This window comes from Caloenas nicobarica, chromosome 1 (genome assembly GCF_036013445.1).
Source record: "Caloenas nicobarica isolate bCalNic1 chromosome 1, bCalNic1.hap1, whole genome shotgun sequence".
Taxonomy (NCBI): Eukaryota; Metazoa; Chordata; class Aves; order Columbiformes; family Columbidae; genus Caloenas; species Caloenas nicobarica.
The window spans coordinates 110,226,621-110,248,849 of NC_088245.1; the positions used below are offsets into that span (position 1 = coordinate 110,226,621).

At 42.3% G+C, this 22,229-nt stretch overlaps 1 protein-coding gene across 4 annotated transcripts in view; it reads right to left on the reverse strand.

Annotated features, from left to right (window-relative positions):
- ACOT9 (acyl-CoA thioesterase 9) overlaps positions 1-20,537 on the reverse strand; it is a 23,892-nt gene extending 3,355 nt beyond the window's left edge. Inside the window, exons 1-15 of one of the 4 annotated variants that reach the window (XM_065629027.1) lie at positions 20,427-20,537; positions 18,870-18,961; positions 17,304-17,330; positions 14,295-14,340; positions 10,442-10,612; positions 10,311-10,348; positions 8,066-8,149; positions 7,406-7,509; positions 6,196-6,269; positions 4,119-4,186; positions 3,040-3,151; positions 1,796-1,886; positions 1,222-1,307; positions 356-443; positions 21-171 (exon numbers count right to left, since the gene is read on the reverse strand). In XM_065629027.1, coding sequence (XP_065485099.1) covers positions 21-171; positions 356-443; positions 1,222-1,307; positions 1,796-1,886; positions 3,040-3,151; positions 4,119-4,186; positions 6,196-6,269; positions 7,406-7,509; positions 8,066-8,149; positions 10,311-10,348; positions 10,442-10,612; positions 14,295-14,340; positions 17,304-17,330; positions 18,870-18,961; positions 20,427-20,440 — 1,246 coding nt within the window. In that variant the 5' untranslated portion in view covers positions 20,441-20,537. Of the gene's footprint in view, positions 1-20; positions 172-355; positions 444-1,221; positions 1,308-1,795; positions 1,887-3,039; positions 3,152-4,118; positions 4,187-6,195; positions 6,270-7,405; positions 7,510-8,065; positions 8,150-10,310; positions 10,349-10,441; positions 10,613-14,294; positions 14,341-17,303; positions 17,331-18,260; positions 18,337-18,869; positions 18,962-20,426 lie in introns of those variants that run through there. The other 3 variants (XM_065629045.1, XM_065629037.1, XM_065629054.1) reach the window with 3 other exon arrangements.
- Between the last annotated feature and the right edge of the window lie 1,692 nt (positions 20,538-22,229).

A 22,229-nucleotide genomic window follows, 5' to 3' on the forward strand; every position in this document is an offset into this window, starting at 1 on the left:
TGTTTTAACTGGATACTTGCCTCCATACGTTTTGGGGACAACCCGTGGGACCTCGTTTTCCGATATAAAAGTAAAATGGAAGATATTGGTTGTCTGGTGCTCCCTGGTATCTGCATCATAAACCTCACTGTGTACTCGAACCTGGATGTAGTTTTTTTCTGTGTAACAGACCTACACAGTTAAGACAAGAGTCGTAGCTCGTAATTTGTCATTGGCACTGAAAAACTCTGACAGACTTCATTGCACTGTTTAACAGGAAAATCACACGCTCTCATAATGCAGTGTTCATTATCAGGGATTAACAATGACTACAGCAAATATAAATTCTTCTTTTCAAAAAGAAATCAGCTCCTACCTGTCCAGAAAGCAGTAATAAGGATCCAACCTCAACTGGCCTCTGAAACATGATATCGTCAACAGATACAATAAATGGTCTGGAACCCCTGAGCAAGAAAAAAAAGAAATCTCTTCTCAAGAATAATGAGGGTGTTTGGAGAAATTTAAAACATTTCATCGTCAGCATTTTAATCGAGGGTTACTAGAAAACAGCTCTCTCTCCTAAACACGGGCCACAGGAAGCACTAAAGAATTATGTCATCGCCCAAGACAAAAATATCTAGAGGAAACCTCTCACGCATAAAAATACACACTCTCTAAGGACACATTATTGCATCATTCTTGTATCTTATGACTTACACATGCTAGGCAACCTTCAGGCTATCATTGCTTAGGCCTCAGTTTTCCAAGCACTGACAGGAAACACTTCACTTTCTGTCGGGCGATACAGCCTCCATTATACTTACACACTGACCTCGGCTGGTGATGACCCCAGTCACACTTTCTAAGCACAAGTAGTTACTAGAAGAAGTTCAGAAACCACTCCTCTTGTGTACAGAATGAGAAGACGTCACATTTATTTGATAGAATGTCTATTTTATATGGTTAGAAAGAAAACATATCTTCAAAGGTCAACCTCAGAAAAAGGATGTATTTTCTAACTTGACATATAATGCTTAAAAACCAAGCTCCAAGGAGCAAGACGCAAATCTCTTCGTAAGTACAACAGATGCTCTAAGGAAAACAGTGTTGTGCCCCAAGAGTGCAAGATTCTACTAGACACCCAGGTCTTTTCTACTCGGGTTGTCATTAGCTTGCCTCCCTGACCTACGTATATGTGCACAGTGCTCAGGATTATATAAATATTGCAGGTCTACAACTCACCCATAGCTGCAAGCATTTGCCCATCCCAGTTCAAACGCCTTTCTCATGAGAAAACCCCCGAAGATCCTATTGAAGATGTTCCGTTCCTGTATGTGGAAACAAAACCAAACTGCTACATTATACTTATTCTTTTCAAAGCATTGTGTTGAAGTCTGCACTTCTGTTCACAGTATTTAACAGAACTCGCAGCATCTCAATGTATAAAAACCATGACTGAAATATATAAGCAAAAGTCCAAATGGCTGAGGCAACTCTACTTAATAGGAGCTCAACTGACTTATCTGACAATATAAGATAAAAACTCAAATTGAGACAGCAACCAGAAGCCCAACTTAAACAGTTTGCAAAGGAATTTCTTTACACAAAATGAGCAGTCTGGTAAGAAAACGAGGTAATTAAAAATCTTCTGGTTTGCAGTGGCAATCCATATAGATAATAGAAAAATGGCAAAAGAAACGAAGATCTAAATACATTGCAAGAACTGCAGAACCAAAACAAAATAATGGATTGACTAGTCTTACAAGACAATTAATAAGTAACTATTTCTGTAATTCATTGATATTTTTCAAAATACCTGAGGATGGCAAATCTGTAGGCCTTTTAGCTTTGCATCTTCCATCCATGCTGAATTGGGTGGTAATTTACGACTCCGGAAACTTACTGTCCTTTGGAAGAGACAATAAAGTTTATAGCCCAAATTAGCAGAATTCAGCAAGTCAAAAATGCACAAAGAGTAAAGGCAGACACGCACTAAAAAAAACAAAACGCCACACGCACACACAAAAAGCCCAGACCAAACGGAAATGCTGTCACTAAAAACTGTTCCAACTGACCTTGAAGACTTATCTAATGTGATAACTTTGATTTGTTACTGCAGTAAGCGCATGCTCCTGATCTTTCCAAAACTTCTGCTAATGTTCGAGCTTATGTAAATGAACAAGCTCGAGAAAGGTATATGAAAGAAAAAATGAATCACAACTACAAAGCACACACTTTGTCAGAAAAGCCTTACTCTATTTAAGTCATAGTATGAATGAAAAGCCCACAATGAGCTAAGAGTCATTCAACATCAAACATGCAGACGGCTTGAGGTTTTCAAATCCAGACAGAACGTGCACAAAATACATCTGCCAATTTGAAGGGAAAGCATGTCTCGCTTTGGTGAACAGCTTTGAAAACAACAATTGTATAATGTTAGTAAGCTAAAGAAATTATAAATTATCCACAAATACAATATTGCACTAATGTCATTAGGCAATGTTCTATTACCATTGGCACTGGACAATTTCACACAAATCTCAAGTTTAAGAGAAGCACGCCAACAACAGTCTTCCTCAAATAATGTTGTCAGGTATGACATTTAAAACACATTGCAAAGTTAACTGGTCAAAACATGGCCAATTCCTGCCCTCATAGTTTTTTTTTTCTCTAGATATAATGGCAGAAAATTCTTAGGTTGTGCAAGTCACATGGCTGCAAAAGCATACCATTCTCCTGTTTGGTTAAACGTCATTAACCTGTTCGTCAACATTATTTCTAACAGCATGCTCGGAACAGTTTGTGCTCACACTGTCACTTTCACCACCTGGGCACAGCTAACACTCTTTAATGACAGAAAAGTCTTTTAAGAGATGCAGATGGCACATTAAAGTTTGTACCTGTGTTTCAAATAAAATTACATGGAATTTAAATAGTGAAATGGGAAAACAAAATGCGTGCATTTATTTCAGACTACCCTCTTACGAGCACCTACTCAAAAGGCACATCACTTTTCTCTTTCATAGGACTTCAGTTCTCCTCCACCCCTCCCCTTCTTGCCTTGTGTCCAGTGTGTTAAGGAATATGTCATGAATAATGTTTCTTTCTTCTGCAGTGGGAGCCATTTTCAGTAAGGAAGCAGTGCTGAAATCAATCCTCTTCAGCTTGTTCACTAAACATAAAAAAAAGATATCAGAGCTCAAGGGAAAAAAACCACACACACACAAAAAACACACACACATTTGGCTTGGCTCTGAACATTTTAACCTGGAAACAGCTTTTTCCTCTTTCCTCCCCTGTAAGTTAAAAGCTGTAACTTCACAGCCCCATAAATTCAAACAGAAATTTGGCTTTTAAAATTGACTGTATCAAAGAAAAAATAAGGCAGAAGTTCACTGTTACCAATGTGATGAAGACCTTTTATCCATGTACCATGATATTCACCCATGACTCCTACAGAAAACTTAAGAACCCTCCTCAAAGTAAAAAAAAACATATCAAATAAGAAATCCTACAGAACAAACAATCTTCTTGAGGTTTTCCCCATGGTAAAAGAATGCAAGTTCATGATAGAACTCATTACCATAGACCACAATGATTGAAATTTTAGCTTAAAAGAACTTTTCTTCAGTTTATTCAGTCTTTAATGTCTCTCTGATTCTCTGCTTTGAAATTCCAGCTTGAAACAAAAGACGGAGCTACACACTCTTTCCACTGCTCTCCCCGCTTCTTCTTCAGAGTTTCTTTCCAAAAAGAACGTGAGCACCCAGACAGGCGAGGAGCTGCGACGCACCCAGCAGACCCACCATGGGGACAATCGACCAGCCAGAGCACAAGGAAAGCCCATGCTGCACCCAGGTCTGAGGTGGAACCAGCATCCTGGAAACAGAGGAGTCTTGGGGGGCCGCAGGGCACACCAGGAACACCCCTGTCTGTCAGTTTAGCCAAAGCGTTTCCAAGAACGTGAGAGCAGGCTTTTAAACTATCTTACACTACTGACATCCATAAGACAGAACGAAAACCTGATTTTAAACAAATTAGGAGCATTTCTAAGCAGCGGAACTTCCAAAGTCTACTTCCTTCCTGCTGCTAAGCTGAGCCTGAGGCAGATGTGTATACTACCAGGAAGTGTGACATACATTCCCCTTGCTTGAAGATTTCTTCCTCCTCAGGGGTCTCAGGAACGAGTGGATTAACAAATGCTGGCCTACGGACAGGAATTATTTTGAAGTTACAAACATTGCAAGAATTTGTCTTGTGAATACATTATAACAGTCTTCTATGTTTGCTTACATACACATTACAAGATGAAAACATGTGCACTTCGGGTTATGTGGCAGCTGCCAAGAGAATATCATACTAGCTTTAACTCTGAAGCAGCAGTTAAGTGATCCAACCACTACTTAATTGAGAAAGAGTAAGCGATGCATTTCTGCTTCTTAAAGAGCTAAAACTGTACCCATACATTATAATGAAGATTATTCAAGCAGAAAACTGCTTAGAAACTCAACAAATTAAGGTGTGATGACCAGGATAGTCTAAAAGAGATACACAAAATTTGAATGGTGCTGTTCCTTGTGGAACAGAAAGAGCACGGTGCTGCAGCTGGCAAGCGTTGTTATAATCTACACATTCCCATGACAGCCTTATCAACAGCCAAAAGCTGTTTACCACACGTACCACTTATCAAAGATGATACAAGGCCGCCTCACGTACAAACTTGTATGTGTACTGCATAAGGAAGTTTAACCTAATTATATAACATTTAATTATTTCTTTTCAGAAGGCAAGGCAAATGCTTATTTTTAAGAGCCATTCTTCCCCATTATTTCCAATTATTAATTTTGCTGAACAGTTTCACCTCTCCCCCAAGCCTTTACTTGAGCTGGTGACAAGAGGTGTGCAGAGAGGACCTTGCCCCTTGGATCAAACTGCCCTTTCCTGGTTTGCTTAAGCACTGGATTTTAGAGACACACCAGCTCCTTCTCCTCAGCTCAGAAGACATCTACATCAGCTCGTCTACCCAAGACCTGAGCTGCTGAGATGCAAGTTTGCTGTGGTCCTCAAGCCACACAACCACACTTCTGTACCACTATACTCAACCTAACATAGCCTGTACCTCTCCAAAAAGTTTTTTTCTCACATAAATACTCTGCTGATATGGACAGAAGGCTTCCAAAACACAGCTGGCTTGTGGACCGCTGCCTTGAAGGGCAGCCACTGAAGTTTTTACCTAACTGCACAACTCCATGTAGACTCATCCTTAGTCAATCTGCTAGCATACAATTACACCAGATTTGATGCAATTCTTTTGCAGAATAAGTCCTTGAAATGTGAACCATAAATATAAGTTTGTGTATATACATATATTTAAATGTACAGTATGTTAAGGGGTTCGGAAAATATCTCACGAGTCAAATGAAACCAACCTAATAATTATTTATAATATTATCAGGACTAAATAATTATGTCAAGCAAAAGCCCTTCATTAAACACATGCCTCTTAATTAAATACAGGCAATTATTTGAACTAGTTAGAAACAGAAAATTGTTTATTACTTTTGCAGGCTATATAAGAAAGGGATAAGAAAGACAACTGATTTTTTCTGGTGCTGGAGTCATAAACCAAAACTGAAACTGAGCAGCCTGCTATTTTAATGACTGAAGAATTACAGAGAGAGTAAAACTAGAAAAATAAGAAAGTCTGTGGATTTTTAAAATTTCTGTGGGGACTCTTACCAGTTCCATGTTACTTACATAAGCAAGTTTTAGGTCGAATTACTCTGATGACACCTATCGTGCCTATTAGGAAATCAATGGCTTTATTCACTCAAAGACTAACCATTGAAACTCAATTTTTTCCATTTTTATGGCAAGAAGGCAATTAATTCTAACAATTACTACAAGGCAGGTGGGTTTCTAGCAGGTTCATTAACTTCTGTGTTCATCAGGACAGACATTCAAACACAGGGAAAATTGGTTAAAGAAAAGGGTCAGATCCCAAGACTAACACCAGCTCCCAGTATCATCTGACTGCTGACAGCAATGCTCTGAAGCTGGCCCCAGGGAAGTAACACTTGCCAGCAGAAAATATCAACTACGTGATTTATTTATCATCTACACTAGATGGCTTCTGCACATACATAGCAAGCTGCCACGTTTGCTATTTTCACCACAGCAGGAGTCTGAAAACTATTTTCCTGTCCTACAAATTACCGTTTATTCTCTGGATCCCGGGCCACCATGACAAACGTTGCATCTAACACAGGGCTGTAATCACCATCATGTAGCTAAAAGAGACGGGAAACAATTATATTTTTAACTCTAAAATTGTAAATGTGCTTAGTTGATGTCAACTGAATAGCTTGCTATTTCATCACACTGTCAATGTGGTTTACTTTCATGTTTTGTCATCCCTTCCGAGATCTCTCACAACAGGTCGAAGAGAAGGAAATAACACAAATTAAAACTCTGGTTTCATGAATTCTGCAATGGAAACATTAAGCAGGGAATGCTTGTTAACTGCTACTTTCAGCTGGGAAGGGGAGGAAATCAACACAGGCATTGTAAAAGGACCCACTTACCCTTTATTCTGAGAAATGCCAAAGTGACAATTTGTTGTCAATACCAAATTGCCACTAATGCCAGCACTGCGAAGAGTTCAGACAATAAAGGTGTAACATTATCTTCTACAGCAGATACTTTACTTTAGGAGACCAACTGAATTTTAAAAAATATTTACTTGTTTATCTGAATTATAGCCACTAATACCACTTAAGTGTTCATAGCATATCTTTGTTACTCTACATAATTAAACAACTGAATTAATGTTTCAGTTAACTAATCAATTGTCAGTAAGTATTCAACAAAAACGTTAAGGACCTTTTACTTGAATTATTAATATTCCTTTTGCTTCCTGCACAGTGTAGCCTAGTTACACCATTCATTTAATTTATTTTCTATTATTTAGTATTTAATAACTTATTACAAAAATTATGCTACACAGTAGATAAGATGAACACAAGAGATACAATTTAATACTGAATGTGAATACCAACATTAAAATTTGTAAATCTACAAATGCAAAGGTATAAGGAAAATGAAGTTTTTCAAAAGCAGGGAGAAACTTATTTAAGAACATGCAGAGCACAGCCAGCAATTTTTTTCTGTTGGAGTACTGTGTTGCAATTTAATTTAAAAATGTTGGTTAAGAAAAATGCATGCCTTGAAAGAAAGAGTAGCACAAGAGCATCTTGCTGCATCTAGATTATTGGAAGTCATCTTGCTCTTGAAAACTAAGGCTGTCTTGAGCCCTTCAAAAACTGTTATTCTAGAAAATAATTTAGGCTGCTAATGTCACCATCCAGTCTTCTCCCTGAAGCACTTCATGCCTGTTGTAAGACAGAGAGAAGTCCCAGGAACCAACCTGCAGCATGTGCATCTTCACTTCCATTGAGGTCTTCCCAACCCAGGAAACATTGCCTGTGAATTTGATGTCACAGTCTGGATATATAATCTTCTTGCACAAATCTACAAGACAAACATTAGCGGTTACTGGAGACAGATCACTCACATCTAACAGTAGAAAGACTCGATTCTCTAAGACCTTTTTGTGTTCTGCAAGTGGCAACACATGCCAAGACAAGCCAGAAAAGACAGCTGTTGCAAGGGAGCAGAGCGCTAGCCTGCAGTTTCTGCCTTGTCAGACTTCTAAAGCCAGAACAGGAGGAGGACGCAGGCACACGGGTGGCACACGGGTGCCAGACCCACAGACGTGTTCAGCAGAACACGTGACGCAAGCAAGGTCCAGCTCCACCAGAACAAACACTGTTCAATAATGACATTAAGAAACTCACGTGCCAAAATAAAACTAAACACATAACTGCAGAAAGCATGAAAGTTGTATTTTGAAGGGAAGTGAAATCCGAAATGACGAAAAGCATCTCAGAGTTAAAAGCCAAAACAGGATGAAGTGAACTAAGCAGAAGACAGAAGAAGGTCTCCTCAGCAACAACCACGAGAAGGCAGTAGCTGCTGGAAAAGACAAACAGATTAAACCATTTCTACTGACCAAATTGCCACTTACTGATTTTATCCACCAGAGCTGTAACTATGGACAAGGGAGACCTTGGCTGCATTTCCTGCTTGGTGTGAGTGTAGCAAATAAGAACTGTGGAAAGACCAAAAACTGAATCAGCTCATTAACAAAAACGGCAGTGGAGCAGATCAACACCATCTTTGTGAAGCATGAGAATTATCTGCAAAGCACAACCTAAAATATCATACTGTAGGAGTGCACATGAATTCCACATTTTCATGTATATGACTCACAGGATTGCTATAAAGAAACCAGTGATTCAGCAGCTGTCTCAGTTATGTGCATATTTATTTACTACAAAGAGAAATTTAGCTGAGCAGTCTAAATCAACCCATCGCTCCACTTCCAGCCCCACATAATCTTTTCCCTCTACCCCTGCAGCCCACTGTCTCAGATCCCTCCTACCTTCTATTTCAATTTCATGCAGGTTGTCCAATGATACATGCTGTCTGAGGACTTATTTTCAAATACTGATTCCTTTTAGGAGGTGCAGATTAGATAAACTGTGCCTTACAGGCATGAAAGCATCATAAGAGGTATTTATCACACTGTAATTACTACTAGCCGAACCACGATTTAAATTAATTAGCTCTGCTTATAAGAGCATGTTCGAGTAAACAGACTCCTTAAACTAATATAAGGCTGTAAAGATTTTTTTTCTAGTACTCATGTGATTTTCACTCAACACAGATTTCCATAATCAGAAGTATCTGTTTGTACTTGATGATATAAGACAGAAAGAAGATATCTGTCCTTTTAGGTAATCTAAGATTTGTTTTACCCAAAAATGACTGAAGCCACAACTCTAGAAACTGTTATACCTATCAACTCATGCCACCAATGTGATTAGTAAGAGTCTGAACAGGATTTATCAGAATCCTATTGCCAAAGACAAAAAAGTAGAAGTCAATCAGACCTTCATGCTGAGATCACAGAATATACTGGGAGCAGGAAGCACAAGGGTAGATGAAACAGTACATTCTCCTATGAAAACTGCTGACCAGCATCCTGAATATTGTGTAATTGGGATAAAATATTGATTAACCCAAAAAGATACATCCCTAGTAGGACTGGCTGAAGCCCACTATGACTACAAACAAGGCAAAGACATTCTGTGCTGCAACAGGGAAAACCTAAGCTTCACAGATTTCCAGGGAAAATAAAGAAGGCACAGAATGAAAAACAGGCTCATCTCATCTACCAATGGAGGGCAGTCGATAGTTTCAAGTCTTCTTTTCTAATTCAGGACAGGTACTGAAGCCACCATCTTCCAAATCCCAGAAATAAATATTAATCATCTAGCTACCTTTTCTATCCTTGATAGGTACGCGACATGCATTCAGTTGTTTCTCTGCCCTCCCCAATTTTGCCCACTTGGACCCACAAAAGGTCTTTCTTTCCTGCCAAAAAACCCCACGCAAACCTGTTCCATTCAGAACTTTCCCTTAATAAGCACTTCTTCTTTGTCAAAAACCTCCATCAAAATGTTCTCAATTAACATGAGAACCCTGATGACGAAGGAACTCACCTGGTGACATTCTAAAACTGTCTCCAAGTTATATTAAAAACCCAGCACTTACTCAGCTGCAAAACCAAAGTCAAATATCTTGAACTTTTAAAGACCATGAATGACTGAAAAGCGGAAAAAAAATAAGAAAGCTAACTCATGAAACAACTGAGTTGTTTTTACCCTTAACATCAATTTGGAGACAGGTCCCAAGAATCTATCTCAAGTATTTTTCATTTGTTCTCAATGGTCACTTTCTGTTCTTTCCAGATTATACACTCTTCCCCCTAAACAGAAGATTAAAATATTTGCACCTCACTAAGTGTTGGGTTTTGCAACATTTTGGTCTGGGTTTTGTCTGTTTGTTTTTTAAGAGAAAAATCATATATTTTAATTTGAAATGGTGCGGTCTGCAAATTTTTTCTGATTTAACAGTCAATGCAGATTCACAATCTAGGATCCTTTGTCAGTAAATGATTCTGGTCCTTCACAAAATTGACAGAGGCAGGAAGCTGAGCTGAGCAATTTTGCTTCTGTCTGTTCTTTATCATCCTTCCTTCTCTTTCAGCATCAGTATCCTGTCATTTTTCTTTCCCTTTGAGATAGCGCATTGATGTGACCCCGTCCCTGAGGTCATACTATGTCACACCAAACAGCACTCAATAGTACTCAAACTCACTTTGTCTGCATTACTTGTGCATTCTTTTCAAGTGCACCGATACATACCTCCTAAACTGTCAAGATCTTCAAGTATCCTTCCAAACCTGTAAGATATATTTGGTGATAATTAAATACCTACATTCATACTAAATGAAATTTAACACTTTCCTGTACGTGTAACATGGTTGCTTTGTTACCTTACACTGTTGTGTACATTCAGGTACTTTTCTCTTATTTCAGGTTGACTTCCTAGAGGCAGAATAACTTCCAAGTAGCTGTCCTTCATTCTCCTAGGAGGGAGATCTTCCTGTCGTTTTGCCAACAAAGTGTGAAGAGCTTTTCTTTCTTGCATTGCTTGCACATGATCCCTAGTGAGAAAAACACCACTCTGTCAGGTGTATGGCCATGGAACTGCAACCCTACCTAAAAGATGTCACACTCAATATTATCAAAATGAAAACAAAGAAGAAGTAAAAATAGCAAGACACAGTAAATGTACCTTGAAAAGTAAGTGAAATGCGCATAATGAGATGTGCTAAGCAAGACTACGGCAGAAAACTTTTAAATAGTTTTGTGTAGAAGTAGCAAGGACATACTTTGCTCTAAACCGATGAACAAAATTTATCTAATTCTGAATGCTACCAAAATGGCTCCCCTTAAAAAGAAGAAATCAGACATAATTTAACGTATGAGGTTTTATGCATGTTCATTCCTTCCATAGCTACTGTATCACAACTCTTTCTACAGTGCCAATTTTAAAGGACTGACTGTGAATTTAAAATCTCTCCCTCTTGAAAGAGCAGATGTAAAGACGTAAAGAAGCAGATATATAGTGTTGGTTAGTGCTAACAATAAAGAACTAATCTGCTAAGACCTGCTATCCTCCACAGGCAAGTTCTCCCTTTACAGCATCAGTTCATATAGCATACACTCGATCAGCAAGCTAAAAGAAAGGGAAAATTAATCTATTTCTCTTTCAATTCCTACCCAGTCATCTTACAACTCTACAGGAAAGTTACGGAAGGACACAATACCGAAAAGGGAGCACTGCCCCTTCAGAGCTGCTTTTCCAGCACCACCAAGTCAGAGGCGTTGCAACTCTCCCAAGGGAGTAAAGGCCAACTCACTGTCACTTCTTTCCAACCTACCAAGTCAGTTCCTTGAGCAGGTGTCTACCAGACAGAACAACTTTGCCCAACATTCTCTCTTGCCTGTTCCTCCAAAGTTCCCTCCCCTCGAAAGTGCAACCTGACTGAACAAAGCAAGTATTCCATAACATCCCTAGAATCAACAACAAAGCATTAAAAAACCTAAGGGTTAAGCATGCAACAGTTCTGATATAAAGCCAAGAAGTAAGCAAAACGATTACTTCATTTCATAGAGCAAGAGAAGGCATAAAATATCATGTAACCAAACTGAATTTTAAACTTGTGGATACGTGCCATTCATTCAGCTGTGCATGCTGCATTGCTGAGATCTGAGCGCCATTGTGTTTAACAAAAACAATTAAAAAAAAACTTAAAGAAAACAACAGAAAGAACCTTTTCACCAAAAAGAAAGTTTGTCTTAAGTTTTGACTTTGGATGAATCCTGGGTATTAGCCATTTAAGACGAAGACTTTTTTGGCATGAGTTTTATTTCTGTAAGAGGAGAGGTATAAAGCAGTCACGCTTCAACATATTTATATTCCCTCTTCTCTGTTTAATAACTTTGGGGGAAAGATTAATAATCCATGATCAAAGAGAGTAAACGTCTACCAGAAAATTTCAGTTAGCTTTGTTCATTTGTTTGTTTTAAATACGAAATACGGTTTACCTCATCTGGGCAACATGACTACTGCAGAGTTCAGACAACAACCTCCTCCAGAAGGTTACTGTTTGAAGTTATGCCACTGCATAGAAATACAACATACTAGATGACTAAGGAAAGATGCAACGTCTAAGATGACGCACTCTTATGCTTTTAAAAATATTTGTTTCCAAGGCCTTTCAGTGAAAGGTTTAAGAGCAAATAATCGGAGAGTAAATCAGAAATTTGTCTACAAACACAGAGAAACCAAACAATAAAAATGTAACTATATTTTCTTTTCACTACTCTCATCCTGGCTCCTCTGAGGTCAGCAGCAGAACGCTTCTTGACTTCAGCTTCAGAATGTACTCGTCAATGTATGGAAGTATTTGGCTCCAGGCAATAATGTTTTTTTAACAGATAAATACTGTTACACACTGCAGTACCAGCCATACAGTAGCAATATTTCATCTAAGTATTAACTGATGTCTGCCCTAAACATCCTGAGAAACTACATTATCTATTTCTGAAATGGCCACAACTCTATCTAGGCTATAATTAGCAATGAACAGATTAACAGTTTTAATTACAATTTAAGTACAAAATGATAATAAATATATAAGCAAGATATTTCTTGCTAACATGAAGTGCCACTGGCACTTAGAAGAGAAATCACGAACCAAAGTTTCCTTTTAGCAAAATTAACGGCCAAAGGCGTTCCTCCAACACACAGCACTCCCTCTCTCCCAGCAACCCAGACGTACGCGCATCAGTCCTTCCCTAGTTCCCATCTCAGGACCCCTATCAAGCTGTTCCCTGAGGTTTGTCCTCTTCAGTCATTCCCTGGCCGAGCTCAGTTAAAACACCAGCTGTTCAGTCTCTGCATGTGTCAACTCTTTGTCACTCCATTTTAGAAGTGGGATCTCAAAGGCCGCATGATCCGTGTCTTCCAAACCTCCCCATATTAAACACATCATTCTCAAGCACTCCCAGCTATGGGCTCCCCAGCTTTACTCCTTCATGGAACCTGAAGCATCCAGCGCCCTGCAAACCATTTCTGCTCTATTTTCTACAGCACAACAGACATACCTATCTAAGAAAAACGCTGCCGTGCTGATCCTGGCTTCAGTCTGTTCTCCTGCCAGGGTGGGAGCAGTGGGGGAAAAGAAATGGGTGGAAGATGATATTTGACCGGAGCCCTCTCAAATCTCGATCCTCTGACGGCATTTCCATATGGCGCGGCTCCTCCCCAGCCATCCTGGGCTGCAGCAAAGGTTTTTTTAAAAATCAACTTCTGGAGCCCTTTTCAGCTGACCTGCTGGAAATTTCAAGCCCCCTCATGCTTAGACACTAGTCTTACTAAGCAAAAATCAGCTTCCCCAATTCAGGCATTTTCTTTAGCATGCTTATAATCCTGCTTAGATAAACCTTGTCTGAAGGCCTGGACACATCAGACACTCAACCCAGGCACACCTCTCTTCATTTCCCTATCAGTGCACAAAGTGAGAAAGAAAAGCTCAGCAAACACAGCCATAAGGAAATTAACAATCAATACAACAAATATGGAACCAACCAAACTGCAATATGTCATTCTCCCCAGACTGCTATACTTTTTTCAGAAATATCAACAATAGAGAATTACAGTCAACTTTGGCTTATTCAGCGTAATGGAGGGGGTGGAAAGTAACCTGAATAAAGCCAAAACATCAATGATTTGAATTATATGTAAATTAATTTAAAATTAAATTACAGCAGAGAAAATAAATGCCAAAGATGCTCCTGACTAAGGAGACCTCAATCCCAAGCTGACAGTTTTCCAAAGTGACATGGGTGCTGCCAGGCTGTTCATAACACAGCCTGCTTCACACTGAACCAGCTCAGCTGCCTCAATCCAGTGCAGGATAAATTTTACCACATGGATAATCCACCAACAGACAGCTCAAGAGGTAGCAGCAACATAATATTTCCAGCCAGACTCTACAGCTCTTAAATTTTCATTGGATTCAAAGCTAATGGGAGAATCTTGTAAGCATCAAGATCACCTTTTTTTTTTCCTTTGGTGCTGAAGAACTTCTGCCAGAGAAACCCCAGAAGTCTGTGATCCACAAAGTAACAAATCAAAAACCTTGTTTCCATTACATTTTAGCTGGATCTTTTTTTCTTCCCCAGTCAGCAAGCTAATGTTGTTAATTCCACTACGACAACCCTGAGCACTACCTGGCTTTTGCAAATAAAGTAAAATACATTTAATGTACACTGTACCTCCAGTTGGTAGATGCTCCTACTATATCCCTCAATCTGCTCCGCACTGAAAAAGAAACCAAAAATCAAAGCAAATCAAGCTTAGTTCTGCCAGCGATGAACACGAGGTTGCCTGGTGCTAAAAGGCACAATCCTCATCCCAGAACAGGAAAATTAAGCAAATTCATGCAAATAGCAGCCCAGAAACAAAAGTTTGGCCAAATTCACTGATGCTGTTAGTAGGCATATCACAATAATGGGTTGAGTAACACGATTCTGTAGCTTATTGTGTATAGCCAACAAAGAGTGTTTGTTAATGCAGTCAAACACCTGCAGTGCTAAGCAGCAGCTAAAAGAGACAGCGGATCAAGATCACACTGAGGAATTTTAATGTGAAAATATTTCAGCCTAAACACAAACAAACTGTGGAGATAACACAAATCAGAAAGTCATAAAAGAACATTAAAAAGAACAGTGCAGCTGGGAGACAGGCAATGAGGAGAGTAGTACTTAAATAATACCCATGAAGGCAGGCAATATCAGCAGACTGGCTGTTGCCAGCAGGGTTTCATAGCCTAAATTTTTAGCAGCTTCAAAGAACACAGTGTTAAGACACTGAAGGCAGGCCCATAAAATCGTTTCTGGCGTGGTTGGCACTATCAGAGTTAATAATAGTTCTGCATAAATTTTTTCCTAAATTTCAAGAATAATCTTCATGAGCAGTTTTTCTGCTCTTTCCTTGGATGAGGCTACTAACTGTGCTGAGGTCTCATCAAATCTATCAAAGTACTACATCACTGTTATGCAGGTGAAGGTATGCTGTTTGGAAACACCTGAAAACTAGCAGCAACAATTCCCAAGCTCAGAATAGAAGTTGAGAATTGCATAGTAGAGATTCCTTGCTTAGTTGCAAAGATGGTTATACAAGGGAGTTCAAATATTAGGACAAAACAGTTAAGGACGCATCAAGGAAGGGCTACCAAAAAAAATCCAAAATTTCGTGGTGAAACAGAAAGAGGGCTGCTGGTGACTCATGACCTGACCCTTTATATTTTTAGGCAATTAGACATCATCAGGCTTGGCAGTTCTCAAGCTAAATGCCCGGTCAGAGTACTCACAGTGATCAGCAAGCTGTCCTGTGAACCCTGGAGTGAGCAGAGCCTGATTTCCTAGGTATTTACATCACATACCCCTCTCCCTTAGCCAGATCCACTCAGTTCTGGCCCCCTCCTCCCCATACAGTCACTTCAGCTCCTGCTGCTTCCCTGCCCAAGTCCCCCACACCTCCAGCCCTGCAATACCCAAAAAGCTCCCCTTTCTCATTCCTTCCCCTGCAAGACCCTCAGCTCCTGTCCCTGCACGCCCAGCCTGCTCCTGTTTTGCCTGCCCGCTAGACAAGCACCGGCATGAGCTGTGGTTAACGCCTGGAGCAACGCAAGTGGCTGACGGACAGCCAGCGCATGGATCCCTGTCACTCCACAACTGCCAGCAACACCAGGGCCCATGATTTGGAAGCCAATTTTCACAAAGCTTACTGAAACACGGTTCTCTTCGAGAATCGTGTTCATCTACTGGGCTGACATCAAGTAATAAAAGATTCTGGAAGAACAGAGAGAAAAGAAGATAGGCAGACAAAGACACAAACAGATTACTTAGGCCTCATTCCTTTAGGAAATTAGGATAAAAACATGTTTTGAAACAAGAAAAGTTTCACTACTAATTCTAAGGACAAAAAAAATTCAATGGAAGAAAGTGATTGAAAATCTTAGAGTTGATTTTTTTTTTGAAAGAGGGAGGGTCTGATTTTTCTTAAGAAGCAGTGGGCTTGTTTACAGACTAGGTACTACTTTCCTGTTACTCATACTCCACCTGTGAAGGATGCCACAACATGCATTCTATCAATACAGTGTTAGCAGAAACACTGTTACAGCTTCTAGAATACAAAACCTCAATTTTCCAACAGTGTGCAGACTGTGCTGGGATGGAGGGGGAATAAACAGCACTTTCTCTTTGCTTAAACTAAAGTCATCTTCCTTTTCAACTCTGCAGAAGTAAAAAGCTCTGAAAAAAAATCTTGGGTCCAAACCTGCAAACGTGTATATACGCTGTTAGTCCCATTTAATACTTCTGATTTCAATTTCAGGCATCCGAGTAAACATTAGCTAGGCTGAGATTACATAATTTTTATTTTAACAGTAAAAGGGACAAAGTGTAAGTGCGTTTCTAAAATGTTGCCAAGCTAAATCTAGTCCATTTTACAGGCTCATAAGTACATAGTTTTTCTCTTTTTTTTTCCCCTTGGGGAAACTATATTGCTCTTCTAGATATTAGTTATTTTACAACAGAAATTTAAGTAAGTAATTAAGCATAAAAACACATAAACTCTTCCTCTTATTTGGCAAATGTCTAAGAAGTGCAAAACGATTACAGCAAATGGGGTTTACCAATCATTACCATGTTGCGTATTTCACAGTATCTCCTAAACTGTGGTCAGTAGACCATCAATGCCAAAGCAGCAGGGCCTGGGTTTATTTGCACTGTGCTGTGACGAAGGACACAGGGCAGCTGGACGCAGTCACCACATTCATCTCCGCCAGCGAGACCCGGGTCCCCTTGTGCTGCTGCCTCCCGAGGCTGCATCCAGGTGCAGGTAGACTGCTAGGATGTATTTTACCACCAGTTTTGGTGCAGAGCTGGGTCTGTACTTCAGCGGAAGGTGTGGATTCAAGTGTCTAAAATAAAGCTAAGTGCTGCAGGAGCTGCTGCATACGAGATTTTGTATCCCACAAGCCTCTTAGGAATGGGTTATCCAGCACGCCTCCAGAAATACACCGTGCTGACAGAGATCTGGTACAACAGTATTGCTACAAGTAAGATCAGAGCTGTTCACTGAAGGCAAAGAGGCTTTAAGTAAGTCGACAGAGAAGAATAATAGCATTTTTCATGAACGCTGAAGTAAGGAAAAATAGTAGCCGACAAAGTTTAGTGTTACAGCAAATATTAAAATATACACAGATTACCACAACACACCATTATTCACATGAATGGGTAAGTGTCCTGTGGAGTGGAAAACACAGGTTAGATTAACAATTTAAAGAAACAATGCAAATTACTTCTATTAAGGGGTTACCTGATTATGCTACCTGCTTGAGTTCTATTTATGCACACGATCCTTAATTTTAGTAAGCAACTGTAGGCAACTTGTCCTTGCCTGATTAACAGTCAATATCTTTGTGTTTTCAACTGGGTTTGCCTTCTCCTTCAAAGCCAGCTCTCCAGTTCCTTTGTCTCCTGGCTCTGTGTAGTATCTGCTTGCTATCATGTAATGTTGACAAACACTATTAACTTTGGGAAGAATATTTGGAGCATTTTTCAGGAAGCAGGATGAGAGTTATCTCAGAGGAGACTTCCAAATTCCTGCTTGGTGTGCCTTTGGGAGAGCCATGGAAGAAGTGAGGGCATTCACAACTGGGACCCAAAGTTGGGAGGAAGCATGTGAAAAGCTAGTAAGAATGAGTATTTGGTGTTTTGTGAAAGCGTGGATACCAAATTAAAGGAAAATAGTTTACATGTCAGCATAAGTTTGTATAACATCACTTTAATGTTACAATTTTGGAACAGAATCTCGATTATCTACAGTTACTATAGTCCAAAAAATATTAGCATTCCTTGGAAACAAATCAGAGGCACAGCCAGGATGGCCTCACTGCTTCATTACTTTTATTGGGCTTCTAGGTGGTATCATTATGAAATACCCAAATAAAAGAGTGGGGTAATATTTTCAAGTATGCAATATTCTGTATCTTTGCTTCTCTCCTTTAACCTCTCAAATTGCTATTTATTAACAATTACAAAAAGAAAAGTTCTGTAACAATCAATAACCCTCATCTTCTCTTTTACTGGATTACTCGAGGTTTCTATTTAAAGAACAAAGACGAAAATAAGATCTCAGAAACAAGCAGAACTCCATGAAGGAATTATTTGTACCTGGCTCCAGTCCTTTTCCTCCTTCCCTTTTCTCAGTAAATGCGATTAGAATGCAAGAAAACTTTTTTTAAAGCTTCTGAAACAGGAACATTACAGTGTATTACCATTAGAGCGCTAAAACAACCTTTCAACACAAAGCTCTATTGACACGAGCATTTTCATGAGGCAATGCTGCTGATCTGATTAAAATATTTCTCTAAATTAACAGTATTGATACATTATAAGCTCTGTAAGACATTCTTTCCACTCAGTTCCTCCATTCCTTGGCCATTCTCTGCACTCATTATAGTACTTTTCTGTGCTTTGTTGACTTTCTAACTAGAGCCAACTTGAGAAGCAGTTGTCCCTCCAGAAAAGAATCACACGCTCTTCCAAGACTAAAGAACCAGACAGCCCCTATATCTTCAAGTATTATACATATTTGTTGCCATTAGTCTCCAAACACACACAGTGATTTTCTGCTACTTCCTAAATACTCACGGCTGTGAGCTAACAGTCAAAAGCATGTCCATTATCCAAATCATATTAACACATTAAGGGCCACCACCTGAAAGAATAAACTCCTTAGAAACATTTCTAAGTCTTCTGAAGTACAGCCAATTACTTTACCTTCAGACATGTCAGGAAGCACAGAGGAGCCACTGGTCCCAGAAGTGAGTGTCCTAGCCAGAAGAGAAGGAAGCTTCCTCATGGTGCACAACCTATAGACAGAGCAGAAGAATTTAGTGTCATTAAAACTAATGCCATGAAAATAACTTGGGATTTATTTGTGGAGTGGCACTGATTACTTCAGAAACTTCATTCTTTATTTTTAGCTGGACTTTTAGAACAAGGTACAATCAGTAAAACAGTTCAAAGCCAGCTGAAATTCCAGCTGATACCTGTCCTATTCTGAAAACAGGAAGAATGACTTGCTGGTGGTAGCTGTTTTCTTCACTGACTATTCAGATGCTCTGGGACAATCAGCTTAGACAGAACACCAGCTTCTACCTTGTAGACACCCTAACAGAGACAGCGTTCATGTGCATTTAGGAAATCATCCATGACCCTAACCATGCACTTCTCATGCGCTTGGCTGGCATGCATAGTGGTGGAAGGTGGAATATGCCAGGAAGGATATCACAAGACCTTCAACACAGTCCCATTCAGCTTAAACCTGGTCTTCTCCTCCCTGGCTTAGTACTGCTGCAACTCAGAAAAAGTCTAAAGTGCAGGACATAATTTGATTAGCTGTTCAGCAAGACAGGACAACCACAAAACCCCTCAGAGGATGCAATCCACCCAGCAATTCCGTAAGCGTTCAACCAGGTAGTAGCCAGTACGACTCCTCTAGGCAAGCGAAACTGTGACAACATGAAAATACACACAGAGGGTCAGCAGGAGTAAAATCCCTTGTGACAGCCCACAGTGTTATCCTGCCAAGGAACACGGGTTGCCTGTCCCTTAATTTTCTTCAGCCGAGGCAGAGGTTTCACCTCAAAAAAGAGGCAAGTCCACAGCTACCACTGGAAAAGTAGGGCCATGTGTATCTCTCTATATATGTATCCCTCATGTACATACCTACACACATATATCATGCACACACGTTTCCTTTGCCTGCAGGTATACCAGGATCAGCGAAGAGAGTCAAAGGGGACACAAAAACCCCCGAGGAGCCAACAGAGCCTCGTATGCACCGGAGATGCCGCGAATGGACACGGTGACAACGTGAATGGACACGGTGACAACCCCCTGTACCTGCTGCAGCCTCTGGACTCAACTCGTGCCGCACGGCACCGCCGGCAGCCGCCCCGCCCGCCCCCGCAGGTCCCGCAGCCGGGGGCGCCCAGCCCCGCCGAGCCCCACCGAGCCCCGCCGAGCCCCGCGGCCGCCGCTCCCCGCGCCGCCGGGCGGGCGCTGGCAGGACCGGGCGCCACCACCCGCCGAAGCCGCGCTGCCCGAGTGCGGGGGCGCTCCCCCACCCACCGCGCCGAGACCCGCACGGAGGAGGCGGCGGCAGCCGCGGGGCGCGGGCCGGGGCACGGCACCCCCGGGCCGGGCGGCGAGCAGGGCCCTGCCCCACCGCCCCGCCGGGGGAACCGCCACCTCGGCCTCGCAGGGAGCGGCCTCTCCGCCGGCCGCCCCCCACCCCCGGCCAGGGGCTGAGCGGCACGGGGGCAGCCTTACCGGGTGCCCAGCATGGTGCTCGCCGCGCCGGGACCGGGACCGGGACCGAGACCGCGATGGGGCCGCAGCCGCAGCCGTCAGCGGGGGCGCCGCTCGCCCAGCGCCTGCGGGGCCACGCCCGCCACAGGCACGCGGTCCTCCAGCACCATAGACTCGCGGCTCGCCTGGCACAGAAAGTGCTCCCCGCGCGGCCCCTTCCACCCCGCGCTCTATGCCCTCCCCACGCAAGGACCGCCTGGAGCCGGCACTCCCGGCACTTCCCGCCCCCGGGCGGCTTCGGGTGCGCCGGGCGCTCCCGCTCGGTCCCGCTCGGTCCCGCTCGGTCCCGCTCGGTCCCGCTCGGTCCCGCTCGGTCCCGGCCTCCTGCCAGCGACCGCGGCTGCCGCACGGGGACGGGCCGCCGGCCCCTCCGGCCCTCTCGTCCCAGCCGCTCTCAGGGGCGGAGGTTCACAGAGTCACAGGATGTCAGGGATTGGAAGGGACCTCAAAAGATCATCTAGTCCAATCCCCCTGCCGGAGCAGGAACACCTAGGTGAGGTTACACAGGAAGGCGTCCAGGCGGGTTTTGAATGTCTCCAGAGAAGGAGACTCCACAACCCCCCTGGGCAGCCTGTTCCAGGGCTCTGTCACCCTCACTGAGAAGAAGTTTCTTCTCAAATTTTAGTGGAACCTCCTGTGTTCCAGTTTGTACCCATTGCCCCTTGTCCTGTTAGGCATCGGGCTCTGCGTGGGAGTCGCTTTTACTGAATACCGTGATTTTTAAAAATTATTATTTTTCTTTAAACACTCGCTTTTTCCCCCAGGCGCGCAGCTGGGCGCTGCCGGGGCCCCAGGCAGAGGCGCGGGCGTTCCGCGGCGCCGGGACACGGCGGGACTCGGCCGCCTCCCCGGCCCGGCACTCGGTGACACCGCTAGGGAAGGTAACCAAGGGCCTTGGTGTTTTCTAGGGAGGTTTAAGAAAACACCGCCGTGCTGAATAAGCTGTCCGCTTTCCGCAGGTGGATAGTCAACGAATTTAATGGGGAACCGAAGAGTCCTAGGGCAGAGAGGACAACCCGGTCACGCTGGGCTCCGCGGGCAGCTCCTGCTCCGCACACAAGCACTGTGGAGCCGGCCAACATCTACCTGCCTTTGGGAGAACCGGCCACCGGCGGTGTCGGCGCCTCCCAGAGACCCGTGCACAGGTGGCCAGTGCAGCCTGCGGCTTTCACACTCACCAGAGTACATGTGGCCCTCGCTGGTCATTGCAACTTGCCAGCAAAATGATGCTTATGGGAGGTGGAAGTTAGCTACGAGGTTGTGCAACATGCCTTGCTAAAGACCTACCCACGACACCACTGAGATTGTGCGAGGATATGAGAAAACAGATGTTCCAGCAATCAGTGAAAGTACGTTAACCAGATTATTATTTGCAAGAGTAACACAAAAGGCTGAATGAGCTGGATCTCTTTAGCTTAGAGGAGACGGAGGGGTGACCTCATCAATGTTTATAAATATATAAAGGGTGGGTGTCACGAGGATGGAGCCAGGCTCTTCTCGGTGACAACCAACAGTAAGACAAGGGGTAATGGGTTCAAGCTGGAACACAAAAGGTTCCATTTAAATTTGAGAAGAAACTTCTTCAGTCAGGGTGACGGAACACTGGAACAGGCTGCCCAGGGAGGTTGTGGATTCTCCTTCTCTGGAGACATTCAAAACCCGCCTGGACGCCTTCCTGTGTAACCTCATCTAGGTGTTCCTGCTCCGGCAGGGGGATTGGACTGGATGATCTTTTGAGGTCCCTTCCAATCCCTAACATTCTGT